The sequence below is a fragment of the Drosophila santomea genome, chromosome X (genome assembly GCF_016746245.2).
Source record: "Drosophila santomea strain STO CAGO 1482 chromosome X, Prin_Dsan_1.1, whole genome shotgun sequence".
NCBI classification, from domain to species: domain Eukaryota; kingdom Metazoa; phylum Arthropoda; class Insecta; order Diptera; family Drosophilidae; genus Drosophila; species Drosophila santomea.
Window position 1 is genome coordinate 8,727,551 of NC_053021.2, and position 24,691 is coordinate 8,752,241.

Here is a 24,691-nt window from a genome sequence, read left to right on the forward strand (position 1 = left end):
TTTGTTTCAGCTTTTTTCAAGTCCTCGAAGTTCCCAGTTTCGAAGTACAATAAAAATTCCTGCCTCACGGTAATTATACAGCCAGTTCCGGACTTATCACACAGCTAATGCACTCGCAAGTTGCACATGTCGTTGGGGGATGCCGCAAAAAGAGCAACAATAGCTGCATGCATACGTATGTACATACGGTAGATACCACATGAGGCAGATACAAAACGCATCCGTTTTGTGCGCTATAATCGACAATTATCAGCGACATGAGCAAACCAATTGTTCAGTGCCGCGTGTCCGCAGTCAGATATCCTTCGTCCTTCGTCCTTCGTCCTGCGTCCTGTGCGCTTTGTGCAACGGACTTCTGGATTCCTCGATTCCTGGCATCCTGTTTTACGTGCCGGAAAATGGCGATAGGCTCGCGGCCAGGACTCCATTTAACCCGCCAACTAGTTCATTTGTGTGTGTAATTGTTTGCCGGCGACACTGATTACGATGCCTAAAAACACTAGTTAACAAAATATCAGCGATTTATGATCAAGTATTTTCGTCATCGATAAAAATTACATGTCTGCAATAAGTGTATAAATTTATGGCAAATATGAATTGTGCAGTTAAATGATAGCAAGCATTTTTCATCTTGTGTTGCGTAAAAGGATGAGCCTGATTATTCCTTACATCATATTTTGTTGACTAGTGAATATGGCCAAATGCCACGCCTCTCACACACTTACATACGAGTAGTAAACATAAGTCGCCACTTTTGGACACTGTTAAATTTATTAAATTCATCTTAACACTCCTTACAGCTAAGCAAAAAAAGGAAATCATAATAATAACAAAAGGTACGATAATTACAACGAAAAAGAAAATACATTTCGAAACTTATGGCTAAATAAAAAAAATAATAATATTTGTAATTGTACACATTGTTTAGGTGAATAGGAATAGAAACAGGTTAAGGTTCGAGAATAAAAGGGAAATTCAGACGAGTGTAAAGCTCTTCGTCAGGAATTTCCATTTTAATTAAATCAATAATATTTATCGATTCGATTTACTCAATACAGAAATCCCGAAAAAGAGAGCTCTCATCTTTTCCCGACTATTTCAACGCCCGATCTTCAAGTTCCTCAACGGAATGTGAGTATGTACATGAGGATGGGATAATACTTGGATCCCCTTCTCATCTCGCCAACATCATCAACAATCCCTATCCTTGACCTTCTCCTCCTGGACGAACCCATGGTTCTCGATGCCCCGTTCGATTGATTGTGTATTGTTTGTGATTGGTGGTGTCGCTGTATGATCGGCGTGCTCCAAGGACTCGTGTATCACATTGGCAAGGATGCCGTTCATCTGACCCTTGGCCTCGCTGGCCAGGACCAAGGCTTCGATGGCATTGATATTGCCATTGGGATCCTTCACGGAGGCACTTTCCGCATCCGAGGTGGCCAGTTTTCGCCGCTGGCGAACCTGGAATCGGTACATCCATCTGAGGAAAAGATCACAGTGCTATTACTTAAACTTTCCGATTAACACATGCGCTTGGACTTACAGGAATATGAAGACGGAGAACAGGGTAAGACCGCCGCCGAGCAGAAAGAAGGCACCTGGCAGGACTCTCAAAGTGGCTGCATACAAGGTGGTGTACATGGGTGCAAATACCATGGGCATTAGGGCCTCGGCCACTCCAAACAGCGAGTTCACCTTGCCCAGCTCGTCCTTGGACACCAATTTGGTGGCTATCGAACGCATTGCTATGAAGGCCGTGCCATTGAAGATCTCCACCAGTCCGCCCAGGTACATATGCCACGGCAAAGTGGCAAAGGCGTAGACAAAGGACGACAGGATCTTCGAGGTGCTGGACAATACACCGACCAGTGCATCATCGATGTTCAGCTTGTGGGAGAGAATACCCACGCAGAAAATCACACCGATGAGACCGGTAAACATGGCATAAGTCGAAAAGAAACTGAACTCCACCTCCGACCAATTGAAACGGAATCGGGTGAATAGATACGTCACTGCCATCTCGCCGTGAAGTGGACCAATGATGACCATCACCACGATCATCAGCAGGATGACGCGTTTGCGGCGCTGATTCTCGCCCTTCTTGAAGGCCACGCGGAATGTCTGCACCACGTGCTCCTTGTCAAAGAAGTCGGCCAGCAGGCTCTTCTGCTCGGCACTTTTCTCCGGCCGGGATTGTGGCTCCTCCAGGAAGAAGAAGCCGTAGACAAAGGCTATCACGTAGAAGGCGGCCGAGATCGAGAATACGCCATAGAATCCAATTTGCCTGTAAGTAAGATGATACAATATTGATATATAATATAATATAATATAAATATTATAACTCACTTGAGCAGGACTCCACTGAAGGCCATGCCGATGGGCACACCCACCGAGAAGCAAACATTGAGAATGCCGATCCTCAGCGTGCGATCCTCCTCCGTGGTTATGTCCGCTATATAGCTAAAGACGCCCATCAACATGGTGAACCAGCCGCCGCTGAGGGATGGGAAGATAGCCTCCGTGAGGGCGGCCGCCTCCATGGGCGCCTGCTCGAAGTAGACGCACAGCATCAGGCCGACGACGCCCAGGAACTCGCCCACCACCGGGATGAGGATGCAGGGCTTCCGCCGGCGATGGCGATCGCTCCAGGAACCCCAGAAGAGGATCAGCAGGCAGGGAAACAGGGACTGGATCACCGTCTTCCAGGCGGCCATTCGCGCCACCATTTGCTGCACTGTTTCCTCCTCCCTAGAAAAAGCAACAAATTAGTATTAAATCTTAACATTAAAGTAGATTAAATGCATTTAATTTTAAAAATATTTAAATAATACTACTATTAATTTCCTATACAACATTTCTATCAATATTATTAAAGAATGATAATAATTGAAAATCTGGTTAATTGAAAATCTGAGGTGGAGCCCAAAAGCAAACACCAAAGAAAATTATTTTATCTCAGAGCAAAATTAAAGACTGCATATCTTTGGGCACATTGCAAATAGTTTGTTAATTGTTAAAGATATGTATTCCATATATATATATATAAGGTCATGACCTACAGTGTGTAGTTGGCTGTTTGGCGGCGGGTGAGGGCATCGCACACCTCATCCCCGTAGGCCATGTTCACACGACAGGCCTTCTCCAGGTTGAGATTCTGGGTGGCCAGATTGGAGAGCACGCTGGGCATGATGTAGGCGGCCAGGATCGGTTCCACGGTGACATTGTTGGCCACCAGGCGGATCTTCTCGCGCCACGATCGTTTCACGGGCGGGCTCGTTGTGGCATTGTCCTTTTCCTTGGCCATCGTCTTGTCCACACCAGTGGTGGTGGTGGTGGTGGTCTGTGTCGTCGTCGCCGGAGGAGGTGGCTCATGGTTCACCGTGTACTTGGCGAATTTGGGATCGCCCAGGCTGCCGTCCTTGGGTGACATCCTGCTGGCGGGATCAAATTAGACTGCAAGTCAAAAAGAAATACAATAAATATAGAATAATACAGAATAAAGATTTGATTAGACCGTTACTAAGTAAGCTTATAATTATTTTATAGTACTGAAAGTGAGGGATAAATATATCCAATTGCATTTAGTAACATGCAATGCAAATTTTCATTATAAACAATTATAGCCACGGAAGTTACTGAACTCATTTGTGGGATTCACTGGCTCTTCAGATTTTAACTGTTTGCAACTACTTACATAACTTGGGAAAATATATTTATATCTTCGATAAAATAAATAAATGGAAGTGAAACCTTTTACACACTCTTTCGAACATGTGGATAGATAATTATTTCTAAAGGTTCTTATACTTCGTTATAAATCTTTATAATACCACAGTCTATATTTGTTTTCTTAAGCATGCCAAAGCTAATGAAGGCGAATAACCCAATTAATGCTTAATTTAACCTTTTTGTTTTTAAAGAGTTATTTGGTATTGCTTCCCCTTGAAGATAAATTTGCTGTTGTTATCTAAAACGAATGGCCATAAACACAAAATTGATAAATTTAATGATAGGTCCATTACCAAGTTTATTTGCACCGCCAATCTTGTATATGGTTTTATGATCACAATTGGTGTCTTTCAAAAATTTAAAATCTTCTCATTTAAAAATGTAATTACTTGGCTTATCCGTTGGAATTTCACCTTGGACTTTTTGATTAAGTAAATTATTTGAGTTGAATGAAATGACGAGTGTTGTGAATACAGTTCTCTGACTTCATTTCCAGTTAACTTAAATGCTTTTCATTTCGCCCCGTTTTCCGTGTCAGCGTTTTTGGATTGACTACTGCCTTTCGTGGAGTCAAAGTCAAGCAAAGTAGGGCGTTAACATGCGATTTTTGAAGGCTGTGTGTGTGTTATCATAAATGAGGGGTATCTGTTATCGGACCCCCTGCTGTTTATTTTTTTCTTGTGGGACTCCCATTCTGATTTCACAGCATCCGCTTGTAGGTCGCTAATGAAGCACATTGGTAGAAAAGCCCAGTAAAACATCATTCTGCGTGTCATGCCAATTCAATTGCAAAGTGTAATTAGTGGAACTCTGATCTGTAGGAATGGAGTCCCCGGGTCTGCAACTTTATCTTGAGATATTTGATTTGGAAATCCCAGACAACAACGACGACGACAGCGTTTTCATTTTTCACTTGGCATTTTTTGTTTTCTCTGTTGCGTTGTAGCTTTTAATTGTTTTGCTTAGTGCATTTGTTTTTGTTCGCTAAAAGTGTTTACACAATTGTTGCCACATTTTGGCTTAAAGCATATGGTATACCTATCTATATGTCATTTCAACTTCACGTGCCAGCGCATTAACCTTATCGCAGTGAATGTTACAAGAACCCGCCAAGATTATGGCTAAACAGACATATGCACTGTAAATCAACGATGGGTATTTAAAACAATTAAACGAAAATACATAAAGTCTAGCTCAAGATTGTGGAGATCAACAAGTGCCTAAGCTAACAGAACAGCGGCATTTGTGTATTTAACTAAAATTTCTAAACTGCAGCTTGGGTCACAAGAAATTATTCTGAGAACAGCTGAAGCGTTTATAAATTATAACATTGCTTGAAATTATTAAATGAAAATTAACAAAATATTTATTTGGCAAAACAAATATAGCCAATTCTATTTGCCAGCTTATGTAGACAGTAAAACCCCCATTTCAAGCGCTTTAGTTGAATCGTCGCGACGAATTAAAATTACCCAAAATTAGGCAAAAAGCTAATTGACCTTGACAGGTGATCACACACACACCTAAAACACAACACACACACCCAAACATCTTGGTCATAAAGTGCACCACTGACCGTTTTAATCTCCAACTTCCGTCAGGCGATGACGCAGTCTAAAAACAAAAAAAAAAAAACCAAATGGCACATAGAAAACTATTGCGAACGAAGTCCACACTTAGATTCAGATATCTAAAGTACACTGCAGCTTCTAGTCAATGATCGGGTGCCATAAACAAATTCGCGATGAATAGTAGTAGCCACTGAGTAATTGCATTCGTTGACGGTTGCCCGTTTTCTCTGTAGTTCATTGTCTCCGTCTATTGTTATGATGAAAATGACCGAAAACTCAGTTAACCCAAATCGATTTGGCCAAACAAATCTTTATTTTTATTTTTTTTTCCACAAATAGTTTACATTTTGTAGTGACATAAATCATTTAAAATGATTATTGTTATGATAAAAATGACCGAAAACTCAGTTAACCCAAATCGATTTGGCCAAACAAATCTTTATTTTCATTTTTTTCCACAAATAGTTTACATTTTGTAGTGACATAAATCATTTGAAATGATTAATATTTAGCACTACTTTGTAGTTCTAACATCGTATTTAGTATGCCCAATTGTTCAGCCACGCCAAGTTCACTAATTCACTTTAAATGCCTTAGCTTCAACGACTCTACATCTTAAATCTTAACTTATGGCTCATAAATCATGAAGAAGTGTCATTGGAAAGCTCTTGACATTGTCAGATCTCGAGCTTCCACATTTGCTGAGCTGCACTTTCCAAAGTCTCTGTAACTTCTGTAATTTCAGTACTTTCTACGCTAATCCAATGCCATTTATTTCAGACATGCGTTGAACACAAATAAAATTATGAGGGCGCGGGGCAGGAAGAAGCGGTACTGAGGTCATTTTGGGCCGGCGATCGGTCACGTCAACAATTTGGCCACCAATTCGCCGACTTTGGCAGTGGGTGTATCCACGTATGCATACGAAATAGCCAAATCGATGGTTTTGGAAGAGGTGCAACTTCAGGAAGCTTTCGTATAGATGACCATATGCAAGTAGACACAGGGAATAATGCATGATGAAATCAAAAAGTTAATGTAACAATGACAAGTAAGAACCGTTTGCGGAAAACTTCGCACTACTTATTTTATTAGTTGGTAAAATCGTGGTGAATATTAAAGTCAATTTATCAATTATTAAGATCCTTAATATTACCTACATATGCAGTAAAAAAAAGGTGATATTTTCACCTATCTATGTGGATTATAATTTCCACTCTTCCCACGTTGAAAGTCACGATGAAAAAATCCAAATGACAGAGGAATTACAACGATTATTGGCAAATATTTGGCGAGTGCCCCAAACGAACCATTGTGCTATTATTTAATTTTGTAATCTCTGTCTGAGTTTTATTTTTTTTTTGGGTTCGCCAACTTGGCGTTGCTCATTTCCGGCTGGTTAACAAAACTTTTCACACAAGCGAATCGAACAAGCGATGGCGCTCCAAATTACCCATTTACGTTATTAATTGCATGTCTATGACAGATACAATTAGATATTAGAAATACGAGTGTGGCATCACAGATACGCCACGCCACACGGATACGGATACAAAGATACGAAGATAGATACTGCGGCTACGGAGTCTGCCCGTGACACAATAAACAAAGTTCTGCCTTAGTCGGGGGCACTAAATTGGAAATAATTAAATACAATTAGCTGGCAAAAAAAAGGAAAGAAAAACTTTTCTTCTCGGATTTATTTATGCACAATTCAATGGTAAAATTAGCCGCCGCTAAAATATTTAGACACACGAACGCAGGCTGGGATCAAATACATTATGCACAGAAAACAATTTCAAATTCTCCATTCATTATGTTACTTTTTAATATATATTCAACATGTTTAATCACATATAGAAGCGAATAAAAACATAAAACACAAAATTGCAAAACACAAATTGATTAAAAAACATGAAGTCGACTATCAGGTACCCATTACTAACAGTCTAATCTAAGGGCATATTATACAGAATGTATTTATTTTCTGATGGGCATATATGTACATATGTTGTAATCAACAATTGAAATACGGGGCTTGTAGAATAATATATTTTTTGCTCGAATACCGAACTTACGGGTACGTATCTCTATTCGTCAGCGATAAAAATAATGATAAACGTACCACTAATTTGGGCAATCAAACAATAGCGAAAAACACGGATCTCATTTTGCACTAGAGAGAGAAAATCGCCACAGAAAATGTAGAAACAACCAAATTTAGAATAAATGAAATGTCATTTGCGTCGATTTATTCAGGCCATAATTATAATTAATTGAGCTTGACAAATGGCTTGGGATGGTACGAGATTGTCACCGAAATTTGGATTAAAGAAAGGGTTGTCAAAATTTGTCATTTATTTTTCAAAACAATATATAATAGAAATTTGCGGAATTGAAGTGAATAATACAGTGGCACTCAAACTTTAAGACCTTATCATATAATGTGAAATGCTAGGAATGTAAAAGGGTTCAGAAAATCCTTCGACTTTTGTTCAATATAAGGCAAATTCCGAAGCAGTGAAATATAATTAGTTATTGAATAGTTACTTTATGTATTTACCTTTGCGATTCGTATCTTTTCTTTCTTTTATGCAAATTACAACTGGAAACTATACGTTTTTCATATTTTTGACAACCCTACGTGAAAGGCACGTGGACAGCATAACGATGGTCAAACAAGCGGATTTGATTTAATGTACATGTCGTTAATAAAATTAGTAAAAAAGCAAGATACACACACACACAAGCACACGCACACACAATAGGGGAATACACACTTACAGATATATAGGTACAAATACCGATACAGATATAGCACATGGATGCTGTAAGCAATTGGCGGAGCAACGGCAAACGATATACGTGTACACTTGCGGAAATCCCCATCACCGATTTTCCCTTTCATCCGATTATTCAGTTTTAATTCTCTGCAGCTTTATTACCTGAGACTCACTAATGCACTGCTCCTCCGATCGAATTGTTTGTTTGTTTGTTTTTTAATCGGCGTTTGTTTCTGTTTGCTCGCAATCATTTACATTGACACACGGCTGCAAATGCAGTTGGGATCGCTTTTCGAATCGGCAATCGGTATTCGAATGGGTTTTGAATTGAAACTACAGCGGCTGTTGGGTGACAAGCAAAAAACCAAAAAAAAAATACAACAAGGAGGAAAAACGCTGCCTTCTGTGTTTACTTTTTATATTTTTTTTTTTTAATTTTGTATTTGTGTACTATTTATTCAGACGCCACTTTCGTGCTTAAAAAGTTTGTAGTAAATACAGCTTGTGCTTGCTGTGTCTAAACCATCGGCGTTGAGCTGAACTCGGCGACTAAAATTTTTCGTATTGAATTTGATGAGTTCCGCTGGGCAGCCGCCGCACAGTAAAACGCCGATGGCGCTGCCGCCGCCGCCGCTGCTGCACAGTGGAACGAAAATGTAGCGAAAATCAACAACCATTCCTAGAAAACACACCTCTAAGATCACAAAAATGCACCTTTTAATATATTTTATTATTTTTTTCAGAGCACATACAACTAGCTCTAGCTATAAAGCTAACATATATTTTTTAAGAAATTTAATTCTTATTATATTTAATAGTTAATTAGTAATCAGTTTATTGAGATTCATTGATGTTCAACGCCATATTTATTATAAATACCTTATTAATTATTTTTTGCTAAATAATTAACGCACAAATGATCTAAGCATAGTTACTTACTCCATGATTATAATATTGATTTTGCCATGAAAGTGGCTAGCTAGTCCCACTGTGCGTCGGCAGATTCAGTCGTGTCGCGGTGGGTGGGTGGTTGGTGGGTCTGTCGGCCGGTTGGGCGGTACGATCAGCGCGGGAGCAGCGCTGCTGTCGCAGAAAACACACTGAAACAGAAGCGGCGGTGGAGATACAGGTTGGCAAACAGGTGGCACAGCCAGCGCTCCACCTTTCTTTCAAGTGAACCCTGTCCGAGCTGAAGGTCCCACTTCGGGAAAAAGTACTTCACAAGAATAGAAGGCAAAAAGTCCCCCCAAAAATCAGTTTGATAGTAAATTTGGAACTTTCTTGAATTTTCAATTAAATGATTCTCCCAAATTGTTTCTATAAAAACAAAAAGATTTAGATATATGTGGATTAATGAAATTAAATGATTTATAAACAAAATAAGCCAGATCCCTTAGGTCACTCTGTTTCAGAATTTCATTAAAATTTAGGAAATAAATTAGAGAACGCTTTGATTAAACTCACTAATAACCTTGTTCGTCCTTATACAATTTCTTAATTCCAGACAATTCTGGCAATTGTGTTGCAATTAGTAGGCTACACCTCCCCTCGATGTCAATTAAATGTGTGTAGCTACCCCATTAGTTATTTATTTAATTGTCAGCTGCAATAACGAAAGTTACATCTTGGGGTACATATGTGTTTATTGTAAGGGTTTAGGCTTGCAAAAGCTGATAAAATTGCTAATCACAGTTTATTGATTAACTGGCAGCACCTTTTCACACAGAAATACTCACATATGTCACGACACAACATTCAATTGTGATATTTCTGGGGAAGACCCCAGTGAAACGTAATAGCTAAATAATCACGAATAATTTGATACTTTAGAATAACTAATTATTAAACAATCTTGGGGCTTAAGGTAGGTTATGTGCAAATGGATTTTAAACTATCAATTTATAAACATACCAAATTCAAATGTACTAATGTAACATATATACTATTGAAAGCCCCTACACCTTCACTCATTGGTTTAAAAATATACAATTACTAAATTAGAATCTAAAAACTTTCGATTCTTGGTTGTTGAAATGCACATTCAATAGGTACGTTTGATGTTCTGTTTGCAGGCGATGCAGCTTGCTCTTAAGCGTTGGCCATAATTATCGCACTTGCTGCCACTTTTAATAGCGCCGTCCATGTGATTATGATTGTGATGATGGGTTTCGTTGGGCGGCGGGGTTCAGTGAACGCCTGTAGTAGGCTGGCCTTGACTCAGAAAGCCACAATGCCGCGGAGACCGCAAAAAGTGCATCCATTGACTGCAGAAGCTTAGGGCCTGGCTCAAATGCAGTTAGGAGGTATTCAGGTAATTATTTTATAATTGCTGATGCCCAATCCAACCAGTGCAGACAGCATTATTTGGCAGAGGATAAAGTTTAATAGATGAACAACAAGCAAATATAATGCCTATACAATCCAATAGTTCTAGCAATCCTTTCTCATTGCATACTTATAGAATCTTTAATGATAATTGGTTTGGTTTTTTAATTAACTTTAAGACACTTTATTATTCGAGTTTGGTATTTTGGTATGCTTATAGCTGCACTGTACCCAAACAACATAAAGGGTACACCCAGTGTACTCAGATACAACTGCCCAGATGCATACATACATATATAGATAGATAGCTCATTTATAACTGGTCGCATTGAGATAGAGATTAAAAATCAGCATAGCAATAGCAGTTAGTCGATCTTGGCAGTCAACCCTCTAGTCGGTAATCAAGCAATAATATTTAGTTATTTGGTAATTCAATGCAAAATATGGTAACTGCCAGGTGGGTACGTTGCTCCGTGGCTCGGAACGCTTTTGTCCGTTTCTATAGTAAGTAGTGCTGATTAAATTCTAATTGTTGTTATGTTCGAACACCCTTCAACGACCGACTGGCAAGTTGAATGCAAATATATTTAAGAGTTGCAGTTTGCAGTTTTGTTCAGCATAATTGCTGGAAACCATGGATCGCAAGACAATGCAATCAAATTGCAGCTTCATCTGCGACACCTGTCGTCGGTAGCAGCCATAAATAAATTAAATAAATCAAATAAGGTAAATGGCTAGTGATCTATGATTCCCTTTCCGTGAAACTCTATCCCATCTTGTTTTGACATACTTAATTATTGAAACCTGTTTGCATTTGCGGAAGAATCTCGATTTGAAGACATGCATCGACCGAGGCGATTGATCACTTTAAATATATTCAACTGTGTAGGATCGTAGTATCGCCCAATGCCATCACTTTTTTCTCGTCTTATATAAGCCACGATATTTGGTTATCGTACATCATTTTCACACAATTGGTTTTGCAATATAAACAAATTCCCTTTGCACACTTTCTCCCGATCACTTGAGTGCGTTGTTGCTCAATTAATTAATTGTGTTGTCGCTAATTGCCCGAATCCATTCAATTTTGCATATAAATTTGAAAGGTAATTATTAAACGCCATCCAAAGACCAAAACAAACAACGAAGCTGACTCTACGTCAAGAAAAAGATAAACATGTTTTTTATTTGGCCTACCTTGATGAGAAAAAAAAACCGAAACAAGGTTACATTATTATTTGGGGTAGCCGAAATACCTTTTATATTTGGTTCAAAAATTAACTTATATTTAAAAAATCTTGTTCTATTAAAATTTTTTATAATAAATATAGTTAAAACAAATAATGTTAATTATATGTATATATTCATGTATATATATTCAAGCTACATTAAAAATGCATATACCCATTCTTTTAGAGAAAATATCTTGCAAACTTATTGAATCTACCAATCGAATCACACAATTTCATTTGCGACACAGACAACCTTTAGTTAAGTAGATATCCACAGACACATCAATGATATATGAACATTTTTTGGGTTTCTTTTAATAAGAAATCGGTGTTAAAAGTTGGTCCAGCGCAACAATTTTCGCTTGAGCGCTAACAGCCAAAAGAAATGCCTCAGTGGAAGTGCCAACAATAATGGCCAACTTGAGTCACAAATCGTATCTAATTTCGCCCAACGCCTTTTGGCCCGTTGACAACACACACTTCATGATTTAATGGCTTATTTGGACAAAAAATAATGCGAGAAATGAAAATATGATAGAATATAGGGCAAAAACCAAATGCTGTCATATCTAATTTGCTTCCTTTTGTTACACTATCAAATTAAATATGTACCTTAAATAGGAAGAAATGAAAATGTTTGTTCTGATTTGATTTCAAATGTCATGGAAAAACTACCGTGCTGTCAATTTAATTTCCGAATATTTATATCAAATGTTTATAAAAAGACCTCTATTCCATCTGCGAATAGCTCATGCCCTTGTACTCTGCGAGTGACCAATATAATTGGCAGCAACAATAAAGAACAAGTAAATAACAACAATCAGAATGCCAAATGCCCATGACAGCACAATCTGAATGGCAACTCGGTTGCGAATCGTTGTTGTATCATTTGTTGGGTAAACAAATTATAAGCTATGTGTATGCAATTTATTAATAGTAAAGTTCGTGGTTCCATACAGCCAGCCACGTTTAATGTGTCAACAATTTGATCCACCAACTACTATAGAAAATTCGACATTTTTTTGTTAACTCAATTCACATAAAATGTACATATTCTGTGTTCAATAGCATTTTTTATTTCAATTAAATTTAAGCAGCCTGCTATGCAAAACCGCAACAAGTTTCAGAGAATATACATATATGAATCCTTTAAAAAAAATATTCTCGGTGCTCTTATTTTCCTTCGCACGGAACATATAAATATATACACGCATACGTAAGTTGCCCCATATATATAGAGGAAATGTTATAATGATGAAATAATAAAGCCCGAGGACAGGCCAAACAAATCCTCGGGGGAGTTTCTGGCCACACATCCTGCCCACAATAAGCGTTGATAGTCATCATAAAAAAAGTCAAAGAAATGCCCTAAACACAGCCTACAGCCCCTTATCCACCATCCACCATCTCTAAACAGCATCCAAAGGCAAACAAAGGGGAGCCACTGGAACAACAGCAGCTCCTTATCACCACCAAAAAAAAACAAAAAAAAAAAATATACAAGAAAAGAAAATAAAAAAAACGAGCAAGATATAACCCCTTGGGGAAGTCCTGTCCAGAAATGCTCCGTTGTTTCGTGTTAAATTGACCGCTCACATGCAACTTGGGGCCATGGAAGACAATAAATATTTATATGTAAATGCCGGCAATATTGTCTTCATTGTGCACACAGGGCACCAAACAAACAAACGCAAAAAAGGTGGAGATTTTGCTAACCTAAACCCGGAGGGTACAGTTCACACCATGCTAAGTGCGCCAGAGGTCGCACTAAAGTAAGACATTAAATGTAACAATTGATATAATTGTACCCATTGCGTGTGCTGCAGCAAAGTTATATGGTTTTCCAGCCACTGAAAGTAATGCACACAAAAAAGGCATTTACACATATATTTCTATTAAGCAGCTACATTTATATGGCAAAAGGAATAGAAATCATGAATAAAAAAAATTACTAAAATCACTAAAATTGAACTTTAGTTTTATGGCCACCTTGTAAAAGTTTACAAATTGTTTTTCCAAATTAAAGGGATGAGTGGCAAAAACACCCGGGTGTCTGGTAGACATTCTCTATTTCTCCCAGGTACTCACCCCTTTCCTCAAGCTCTTTCCACGTCAGAGCTGACAGCTGGTTGTAGCTCCTGGAAAATAGCTCGCTCAGGCACTTCCTCCAGTAGGTCGAAATCACATTATTGATATCCTCTGCTGCCACATTAAATCACTGCACCACTCACTCACATTTAGTATTTTTTTTTGAAAAACATCGAAAAAGTGGTTTGCTTATGTAGGACTTTTGAGAAGCGCAGAGAAGGGCACCTAAATTTTGGTATTTATTTAGTATTATTTAGTATTAAGTATTTAATAATATTTAGTATTTAGTATTTAGAAGCCGGTGTTTAGCGGGTGCACTTAGAGTGCCGGTGGCTTGTTGCAGTTCTCCGGTGTGCAACCAAAACGCCGTCCAAAAGTATGCAAGGCAAATAAATATAATGGAATAATTTGTAATGATTGAATAATTATTTAATAGCATTTGTTGTACGGATTCTTCACTTAATAAATAAATTTAATGTTTGCATATTATCAATCGAATATTAATTTAAACTTATTTTTAAGGTTTGATTATGTGTGAAAGTTTAGTTATTTCAGTGACTTTCCAGGTATTTCACCAGTAATTTTGCAGTTAAATTTAATGTCACTAAATGCATTTATTTAATTTCAATTTCTTGCAAAAGTCCTCATATTTTGACCACAAATGTGTGCGTCTGTGGTGCTTCGCTCGGGGCAGAAATAAACCCATTTCCGGTGGCAGATTCAGCTTCAGGCTCAGTTCAGTTCAGTTTTCAGCTCCAAGTGACAGAGTCGAGGCTAAGCGACCACTTTAAAGTGCCCTGAACTTGATTAATGAATGGCAGCGCTCTAAAGTATGCTACGTCGTGCAGCTAACACACACACACAAGGCATCCCACACACACACACACTCAAAGTGTCAACGACACGGGGTAAAAAATAAAGAAAAAAGGAGAAAAAAAAATAAGAAGGCATGGCAAAAGAAAAGCGCCGAGTCCTGAGATGGCTTAAAATCTGTTTGCCACGCGGAGCACAAAGTGAAATTGGCTCACAACTTGGCAGCTAATTTAATATTTTCACTGAAGAGATATGCGCGGTTCTTGAAAAGTGTGTGTATGTGAGCTGCACTTATAATTGTCACAGACACGATTTACAAGAAATTTCGCACTCCATTCAAATATGAACACAGGGAGACCTTAAATGTATGTATAAGGGTTCTTCTTTATAGAAATCAGAAATAAAATACATTGAAAGCTATTAAAAACAATTCTACATGGGTGAATTTTAATGAGGTATAAGGAATAAACAAAATAGTATATATTTTAACATTAAAATTTACTTTAATTTGCTTGCATTTTTGATCATCCTTCCACAACTTAAACAGTTTGCGCTTCAGCCAGCCATAATAAGTATGTATATGTACATACTCTTTTGCCGTCATTTGGCTTCCTGATATCAACCTTTTTTTAATGCTTCCTGTGCAAGACTTAAATGTATATATATATATATATAAGATAACTGAGTATTCCACCTGCTCACACACGGCAACTTTCATATAGATATTTACCACACTTTGTTGGTAATTTAAATCACATTTATGCGAAATAAGATTTAGCTGCCAATTTGCTGTAATTGAATTTGAATAACATGTTCGCAGGGAAATATCCTACGCTTTGTATTTTTTTATATATTTTGTATATATTTTTACCTAAAATAATAATCGATATATGGTATAACAAATATATATGCATATCAACTATTTATCAAAGTAAACTAGTAAGTGATTTGCTTCACAAAGCACTGAACTCTTTATTTATTCGCAAGCGCACATTTCAATCCATCGAATCCACCCATGAATAAACTCATTAAGTAATTTATTCAAACGTCCATTTATTCATTAGCTGGCCTGAGCATTAGTATAGTATATATTTAATGTGCGTGGTATGGTTAAACTTTATTGGTAAAAATAAGGATAGCGCACATACGCAGTGTGGGCACATTGGCATTCCAGACATACATAAATCGAAGGTCGAAATCCAGGGGAACGAAACTCATCAGACACGAACGGAGCTTATTTTCGATTTGTGCAACAAATGAAGTGAGAAATTATTTTTATTATTATTTATATTTTTACTACCGATGCTGTGCTGATGCTGGCACCCCAATGCTACACCCACACCCACATTCCACATCCGCACCGTGGGCGAATCACGTATTCCAAAAAGCAAACAAACGCTGGAGCCCGCATATATAAACAGGCTGCCAAACGCTTCTCAACGGCGGGTAGTTATGAAAAGTAAGCAAAAGCAAATGCCAGGGAAAAATAATACGAGTGGGTAGATATGGGGGTACCATACCATCGCCATCTCCCATCACGAAACACTGAAGCAGCGAAGTAAAGTACATACATTTTTCGGTGGACGTCCGTCAGTCACATCATTAAAATCGAGCATGGCGCTCTGAAGCTGAAGCTGCCGCCTAATTCGAGTCCTTGCCGCAAGATGTGCTGAAATGTGCCGCCAGGAAAGGCCAGGATGGAGGTGTAGGTGGGGAGAGGAGCAGGGGCACTGGATAGGGACACCCATTCTCTGGAGGCATTCATCAATATGCCAAACATGTTTTGTTATCATCAAATGGAAAATGCTTCATTTTCACGTACGCCAAAACGGAAGACAAACGCACTGTGAAAAAAAACACTACTTTTTTAAATATCAAAATTATTTATATAATAAAAAAAATGTACATTTCAGAGCAAATTTATTTCTAAAATGTTGTTTTGGTGGCATATAGTTAAAATATATGATTGACATGTTTAAATATATTGAAGTAATAAAATATAGAAAACGTAAGCATTATTTTATGTCTAGTTGCCTCTTAATCTCGAGATAAAAACATATTTAGCAAGAGGACTAACAATTTTGTGAGAGTGTAGCAGATGCTAGGAAAATCTTTTAGTAGACAGTGTTACTAAAATAATTTTGGAATTTATAATGACAAAGGAACGCGAAGACTGAAGGTTCAGCCATTTTCTTTGCTCGCATCGGAACTTCCGCCTTAATGCCATATCAGCGCATTTCAAAGCAATTTCTTCAAATTTATTTGGAGTGCAGGACGAGCAACAGGACGAAGGGGACGACCAACAGGCTACTGACAGATAGACCGAGGCACCACCACCACCACCAGCACCACATCGACAGCGAGACACCAAAGACAGGCCGTCAAAGTTGATGGCCTCCAGGCGAAGATGAGTGGAAGTTATCGTTGTGAATTCCGCAGGTGAATTTCCAAGCTTATCCCCATCCCTATACCCGTACCCATCTGCATCCACATCCACATCCACATCCATATCCGCATCCTCGTCCTCATCCCGCATTCAGATGGCAAAAAGTTTGCGGCTTGCGGCATCTGCCGAATGGCGGTGCTTAAACCACCCAAAAACTAGCGACGACGGAGCACATAAATTGATTACCAAGACATTTCACGACAAATTCGGCATATAACAACAATCCGCATGACGGAAACGCGGGGGGATTCACCCCGCCGGATTCACTAGCCGACTTTATCGGCTGTGTACAGAACAACAGTTTCCGGAAGCAATAGACTCGTTGATGTGGCAATGGCAATACCAATGCCGAAAGACGTCTGTCGAATTCCGTAATCTGCGACAACCAATTCTCAATACTCAATACTCAATACTCAATACTCAATACTCAATACTTAGTACCCAATACCCAATACCATGTTGCCAAATCAATCGCGACAACTGTTGAGCCAGTCAGTCAGTTGGAGATTACACCGCCAATGGGGATTCAATCTGGGCACTTGACTGGGAATGCTGGGTTCAAGGGGCGACAATACAGATGGATTCAAACGAAAACTTAGGCAAAAGAATTATGGGAATTAAACCCAAAAATGTTTAAATTACTTAAGAAAGCACCATGTTAATGCAAGATCAGAATGATCATTATTTTGTACTAAGATTCCATTTACTTTTTTATCTAGCAGCTACTTTTGAATTTCTACATGTTTAGAACGAAGAATGCCTGGTTTTTAGCGTCAATGGTTTTGTTATTACGAACACATTTTTGTAACGCAGTCGCCATAGAATTTTATACCTATTTGGATAGAAGTTTCTTTAAGCTATTTTAGAAGGATTAGTGTATTGCCGAGAAATCGTTCAAAGATTTTACACAAGAAAAGTATAGCTTTTTTTTTTTTTTAAATTTTGCAACGCCTTTTGAAAACCACCAAGTAGTTATCATGTCGTATCGCCATAGTCAAACAGTCTGTCGCTTCTATTTGCTTGGGACATGTAGTTTCGGTGATTTTTGCCGATTTTCCCACAATGTGACATTGAATACGTTGAGTTCCGGCAATGAGAGTCCACAAAGATCGGAAATCGCGGATGATATCGCAGAGGAGGAGGTGGCGGAGGATCAGGTGGAGCAGGTGGTGGCCAGCACCAGCAGCTACAATCGGCAAAAGATCTGGGCAAATGCACCGGTATTCGTGCCCAGATGCAAGAGTATTCCTGCCGAGATGCAATCAACTGGCGACCTGCAGGATATCTGTCCATATGGCGGCACCTGTAACTGGGGCACTAATTGCTTGTATCCGCTTCACATGGAGATCTGTAAGATGTGCGACCTGTACTGTCTTCACCCGAGGGATAAGAATCAGCGCCGTGAGCACAATCGTGAGTGTCTGGAGCAGCACGAGCAGGCGATGGAGTTATCCTTCGCAATAGCCAGATCCAAGGACAAGACATGCGGCATTTGCTTGGATACCATCGTAGAGAAGAAGAGACGCGAACGACGCTTTGGCATCCTGTCCAAGTGCAAGCACACATTCTGTCTAAAGTGCATTCGCACTTGGCGCCAGGCCGAGCAATTTGAGTCCACGGTGACGCGAGGTTGCCCCGAATGTCGCGTCTGCTCGGATTTTGTGTGCCCCAGCGCCTACTGGGTGGACACCAAGGAGGAGAAGGATAAGTTGCTCAACGAATATCGCACGGCGATGGGCGCCAAGGATTGCAAGTACTTCAAGATGGGCACGGGCAAGTGTCCCTTTGGCAACAAGTGCTTCTACAGACACTCTCGTCGCTGTGGGATTAATCAAACAAAATCGAAGGCCATCGTATCAGACTGATGGCAAAGAAAGTATATATAATTATGATTTTATGGAATATCAGCCCTGGATCGAATGGAATTCAATTGTATCGATCTATTTTCGAGTGGCTCAAGCGATACTTCCATTTCCAAACGAAACAGATGAAGATTAGAGGCAGCTTCTTTAGACGGCTGTGGGACAACGCTTCGTAAACTTGATCATGTCCTTGTCAGAGACAAATAATGTATAACACTGAGCCCCACTGAAGTCCCAAACATTTCCATACAGACCAATCCCCAAATAGCCGAATATATAGATATATATATATAGCAATATATAAACTGTACAAAATTAAACAAATCAAGTAATCGAGCTCCAAATTTTGGTTTGTCTTTTCTGAACTTGATGTTTTCAAATTTCCCGTACTTGCATTAAACAAACTACATTTGATAACCAATAGGAGATAAATTTTTGGAAATTGCTTTTATTGTGCACTTTGAATTTGCTTGATTTACCAGCTGTTCACATCGTACCACTCGGATGAAGAGCAGAGGTTGCCAAACTCGCCATTGGTGCCCGATCCGCATCCCTGTGCTCCCCAGTCGCAGCTGGAGTAGATCTGGCGACCGATCATGTTGGTGGTGGCATAGTTGCAGGCCACCAGCACCTGGTTCCATCCATCGCGATTGTACCGGGCAGCGGCGCAGCCCACACGGGTGTTCCTCTCCGACATCATCACGGTGAAGTGGCCAATGGCACTGGAGGATTGATGGAAGTTGTAATTTTGAATAATGCATAACACTTGTATTATTTCAAAGAAGAATCTTCATCCTTTTTGGATTTTTCACTGCTACTTCATTTACACTTTTTTACACCACAGAAAAAAAAAGAAAGAAAGAAAACCAAACTTACGGTCCGCTGTATCCGGATGGGTAACCGCCGGCAATGATGCCGGAGTTGGAGTTGTGCACCTCATCGAACCACATCTGCACGCTGTTGTCCAGGATGTAGCCCATGTCGGGCAGGTCGCCGGAGTAGGCCTGCCAGGCCAGATTCTGGCCGGAGTACTTGAAGGCGTCGGTGTTGTGGCAGCTATCGTGCACCATGTTGCACTGTCGGACATTCAGGGAGGCCAGATAGGCGAGCTCATCATCCCACTCCATGGTGGCCATGCGGCAGGCGGCATTGTGATTGGGATCATAACCACCGGCAATGTAGTTCCTCTTGTCGTTGTGCGAGTGAACAAAGACCCACTTGTAGTCATCGTTGATGTCGATCAGCTGGGCATCTCCAGGACAGCTGCTGTCCCACCAGTTGCTGTGCCCGCAGGCGATGTGGGAGCCACCGTTGCAAATGTCCCACGAACAGTAGTCGGTGGCCTGGGCCAGGCCCAAAGACACCACCAGGATGGCGAGCAGAGCGAATTTCATATTGCCTTTGTTGCGACTAACACCCAATGGCGATCTATTGGCTGGATCGTTCCACTCTGCGCTTATAAGAGGCAGCGTGTGTGTCAAGTGCAAATATAAATCATTTCAGTGGCCCCATACTCTTTCAGCCATTTTTCATGCAATCTAATCGCCAGTTTAATATTTACGATGGACTAATTCTTGGTCTATTGAGTTCCGCCAAATCCCTATATATGGATCTAGACAATTTAATCATATTAAACATCTAAATACTCGAAATTGGCTTTGCAAACTAACTACTGAGATACAAAGTTGTGTAAGCCATGTATTTTTATATATTTAATACAACTTTAAAATTTCTTTCTAAGTAACGGGTATCGGATAGTCGAAGTACTCCACTTTAGCGTTCTTTCTTGCTTTCATTGTGATTCTCCGTTTTGGGATAGGTCGCTTCCTCGTGCAGACTTTTTTCACTGGTAATTGAATTGTTATCGGAACTGATTCGAGTATCAATTTATGGAGTACTTCCTTAGTTGCAGGTGCCCGTGCATCAGTTAACTATCAGGTTCAAAGCTTAGTGATAAGCTTAATTAGTACTAAAAATATGGCCCCATTTAAATAAAACCACCGCACTTTTTATGTTTTATTAGTTTGTTTTCATTGCTTATCAAAACTCAGATAAACAAAAATATCAACAACAAAGAAACCAATGTAAGTTACATATTTATTTGCACGTTTTATTATGGTATTGTCAAAACAAAGAAATGAATATAAACGGAAACGTATCGCGAAATGAAATATAATGGATTAAAATATGTTTTTCCAAGATTTCAGTTATGATGAGTTCCTTTTGTTTTTATCTTATCAAAATAAATACTACATTTCCTAGGAGAAGACCTCTTACATCCAAGACGAGCCTTCATCTGAAATCGGGTATCTTATCTTTCAAGAGACAAGAGATAAGCTCGTAATATCTGAGCTGTTCCGCTGAAGTACCCATCATACTCATTAATAGGCATAGCTCGCAAATAACAGTTGACCGTTTCTTGCAGTCACCAAATAATTGTTTTTTGCGCACCACTTGCGCAAAAAATCAGCCAAGAACCGTTCACCAGTGTCTCTTGAACGAATGGTCTGTGCTCAACCAAAAACCAATTTCGTGTTTCCCTTTTGCTCTGCTCATTCGCTGACCGTTTTGCAACGAGCGAAGAGAATAAAAGTCTTTTGCATTTGCATTTGTGTATGCACATATATGCGAATTATCAGTCAACTTGTAAGTCACACGTGCTTGTGGATTCGCTACTAATTGTAAAGCTTAATACTGAATAAGTAATAAATCTAATGTTTTCATCTAATAAATATGTTAAAATTTTTGCTAAACTTTGTTTAAAAAGCACTGAAGACAAAAGACCGTTTACGATGAGTCTTTCGTTTTTTCGCTCTTCTGCTGACCCTCATCGAGCGAGCGTTCAGTTGGCTCGCTCTCTCTGAGTTGTTGTTGAGTGAGCATAACAAGAACCACGCGACTGAGAACTGTTGACCGAAAACCAAAACAAAGAGAAACGAAAAGTTCTGTTCAGAGCGAGAGCACACGTGCATCGTCTTTTTCGGTTGTGTTCGAGTGCAGACCGCAAAACGAAAAACGGTTGACAGTTATTTGCGAGCTATGTTAATAGGTATAAACAGGGATAAAAAGGTAGTAATAATTAAGAACAAATTCTGAATATAATTTGTTGCAGGTGCATAAATTAACTATCAGTTTCAAAGCTTAGTGATAATCATTAGATAATAAGGTTAACCCTACGCTTTTAATTAGAGTATATATTTTAAATGAAATGACCGATTGTAGCTTCTATTTATTGGCTCAATAGGAAAGGTTGTTAACGTCGTACTTCTCGCTGGCACTGCAGAGGTACTTGTAAGTGGGATTGGTACCGGTGGTACATTTGCTGGCCGCCTTGGAGCACGAGCTGTACATCTTGATGCCCAGGACATTGGTGGCCGCATAGTTGCAGGCCAGCAGAAAGGCCTTGTACGATTGTCCGGGCACCGAGTACGTGGCCACGGCACAACCCACATCCGTATTCCGATCGGCAACGAGCACCGTGAAGTGACCAATGGCCGGACCATTGTAGTTCGATGGATAGGCATCGATGTAGGCCTGTTTGGTGTACTTCGCCTCACTGTACCACATATCGACGCCCCACTCCAGATAGTGGGTTACATTCAGTGGATTGAAGTAGCCCATCCAGGCCAGATTCTGGCCCGACCAATCGAAGGCATCCGTATTGTGGCATCCATCGTGTTGCATCTGACAACTTCTCACGTTCAAGCTGGCCAGATAAGCCAGTTCATCGTTCCACTTGATCGTGGCCATTCGACAGGCGGCACTCAAATTGGCATTCAGTCCGCCGGCGATCTCATTACGATACTGGTTCGTCCTGGCCACCAGTGCGTCCTTCTGCGCGCTGGTCAGGGTCAACAGGGTGGCGTCACTGGGACAGCTTGAGGACCAGGCCTTCGAAAGATAATTTTAAGTTAGCTAAATGAAATATACTTCAACGCATTTATACTTCTTTAAATAACAGTTTTGGAAAGTATGTTATAATCCCCTATTGAAAGCCCTGTTAAGGATTATAGCCATGATTACTCACCCCCTTATTGTCGCATCCCAGATTCTTGGTGCTGCCGCAGCTCTTTTTGCAGTAGTCGGTGGCGGTGGCGATGCCGAGTGCCAGAGATAGGCTAAATATGATCACGAAGTTGCGCATTTCTATTCACGGGCCTGATTGCTAGCCATTCCCACAGGCCAACGGGCTTTTATGGCAATCGGTGTAGAGCAGTTTTTGTATCTCTTTGTTTTTTGTTTTTTTTTTATCAACATTTGATTAAATATTTACCGCCACTGTGTCTCATTTGTACCGGAGTCGAGTCTGCCGCCCCCTTTTCCCCATTTTAGTCTTTTTGTGTAAGGGGAGCTTGCTCAAATGTGTAGTAATACCACCCACTCATTGCACCCGGCTCCTGCCCTCCACCCGCAAAAGACGTCATTCGATCGGTGTGATGAAAATAACATGTCTGCGGGAACCACCTGAGAGTTCTTCGCCATGGAGCCGAGTGTCACAGATTGTTTTCACAAGAGCACAAGATGCTATGAGAGAATTGTTAATGAGTAATTAAAAAAAAAAGAATCTGGGGAAACAGAAACAGACGTTTCTTTGTGTTTAATCTGAATGATTATTTCAAAACAACTCCAAAACGAAAATATTGGCTTTAATGGAGTTGTGGAAAATCCCATCGACTTTAATGGTTGAGAAAGTATGTTATGTTGCCTAAATATAAAGTCGATAGATATTTCCTGACCTCAGTCAATAAAATCTAAGCATGTTACCTTTACCATATATTCCAATATTAGTCAGCTTAGTCTCAATTTTTTAAGTACCAATCTAGTATACCCTTTCAATCTACGAGTAACGGGTATAGAAAGAACGGCACGTGCCTCTTCGCCAGATAAATGTTAGCCCAACTGCAACATAGACAAAAGCAAATACATCAAGTGCAAAATCCACTAGCAAAGACTAAGATGTTTACCCAGCTGCCCGGAAGACCCTTAACATGGCAACACCAACGACATTGCCAATTTAGCCAGCAAAATATTGGCCTAAACGATTGCACTTCCAAAACAACAATGGAAAAACTCCAAAAATAGAACAGTTGTTCTTTTAATTTGGAAAAACAAGTGTAAATAAAATATTCGGTTAAATTATTGCACCTAAGCTGCAAAATCTCAATAATCTCAAGAAAATCATCAAAAAATACACCAGTTTATATTTTTGTATATATATATATATATAATTTTTTGACATATTTGATATGCTGACATTTTATGTATTTCTAGTAGGGTTTTTTTCATATGCAAACAGGCCTGTTCCGTTTTCCCAATCAAATTTATTAATTCGTTTAAAATAATATCCATACTTAACTGAAAAGAGCTATAAATTGCAATGGATATCAGAAAATAAAAATCACATATGTTTAACAATTTGAAAAACAGATTTTTGACATTGCTGGTTTCAATTTTTTGGGATCTATTTTTTTAAGTCTTTGCAAAATGGTTAAATGGATCCTGATTTTGATTTACTGACGCACGGAATCTGGAACAGTCCTGTTGATTCAATTTTTGCCAAATTGATAATCGCATTTATGAATCAAAATGAGTCGACAATTGGCCTTTGGATGCAGCATTCATTACCGCTTATAAGGCATTGTTACCCACCATTATTTCGTGTAGATATAGACAGATGACTGCCATTGCATATATAATATTCAATTCTTTGCCATTTACTTTCTCTTCGTACAGAAAAATAAATATATACTTGCACTTCCTGTCTCTGCCTTAGGGTACAATTATATGAATGTGTGTATATATAGATATATAGATTTATTCCAGCTGGTTCTCAGTTTCA

At 39.3% G+C, this 24,691-nt stretch overlaps 4 protein-coding genes across 5 annotated transcripts; 1 reads left to right on the forward strand and 3 right to left on the reverse strand.

Annotated features, from left to right (window-relative positions):
* Nucleotides 1-772: 772 nt before the first annotated feature.
* Nucleotides 773-8,625, reverse strand: LOC120456821 (solute carrier family 46 member 3). 2 transcript variants are annotated; one of them, XM_039643870.2, is made up of 6 exons: nt 8,538-8,624; nt 8,249-8,428; nt 3,063-3,456; nt 2,350-2,751; nt 1,547-2,287; nt 773-1,483 (listed from the first exon to the last, which is right to left on the reverse strand). In XM_039643870.2, the coding sequence occupies exons 3-6, from the start codon at nt 3,431-3,433 to the stop codon at nt 1,192-1,194; spliced, it is 1,806 nt and encodes a 601-aa protein (XP_039499804.1). In that variant the 5' UTR covers nt 3,434-3,456; nt 8,249-8,428; nt 8,538-8,624; the 3' UTR covers nt 773-1,191. The 2 variants fall into 2 exon arrangements, with proteins under 2 accessions (XP_039499804.1, XP_039499803.1); XM_039643869.1 differs by having other exon boundaries at nt 8,249-8,625.
* Nucleotides 8,626-17,828: 9,203 nt separating this feature from the next.
* LOC120456765 (E3 ubiquitin-protein ligase makorin-1-like) lies at nt 17,829-19,217 on the forward strand. The gene has a single exon (XM_039643763.2). The coding sequence runs from the start codon at nt 17,968-17,970 to the stop codon at nt 18,853-18,855; it is 888 nt and encodes a 295-aa protein (XP_039499697.1). The 5' UTR covers nt 17,829-17,967; the 3' UTR covers nt 18,856-19,217.
* Nucleotides 19,218-19,280: 63 nt separating this feature from the next.
* Nucleotides 19,281-20,291, reverse strand: LOC120456766 (antigen 5 like allergen Cul n 1). Its single transcript, XM_039643764.2, has 2 exons — nt 19,729-20,291; nt 19,281-19,574 (listed from the first exon to the last, which is right to left on the reverse strand). Exons 1-2 carry the CDS (start codon nt 20,244-20,246, stop codon nt 19,328-19,330), a joined length of 765 nt encoding a protein of 254 aa, XP_039499698.1. The 5' UTR covers nt 20,247-20,291; the 3' UTR covers nt 19,281-19,327.
* Nucleotides 20,292-22,049: 1,758 nt separating this feature from the next.
* LOC120456815 (antigen 5 like allergen Cul n 1) lies at nt 22,050-23,039 on the reverse strand. The gene is made up of 2 exons (XM_039643863.2): nt 22,880-23,039; nt 22,050-22,743 (listed from the first exon to the last, which is right to left on the reverse strand). Exons 1-2 carry the CDS (start codon nt 22,994-22,996, stop codon nt 22,090-22,092), a joined length of 771 nt encoding a protein of 256 aa, XP_039499797.1. The 5' UTR covers nt 22,997-23,039; the 3' UTR covers nt 22,050-22,089.
* Nucleotides 23,040-24,691: the final 1,652 nt, after the last annotated feature.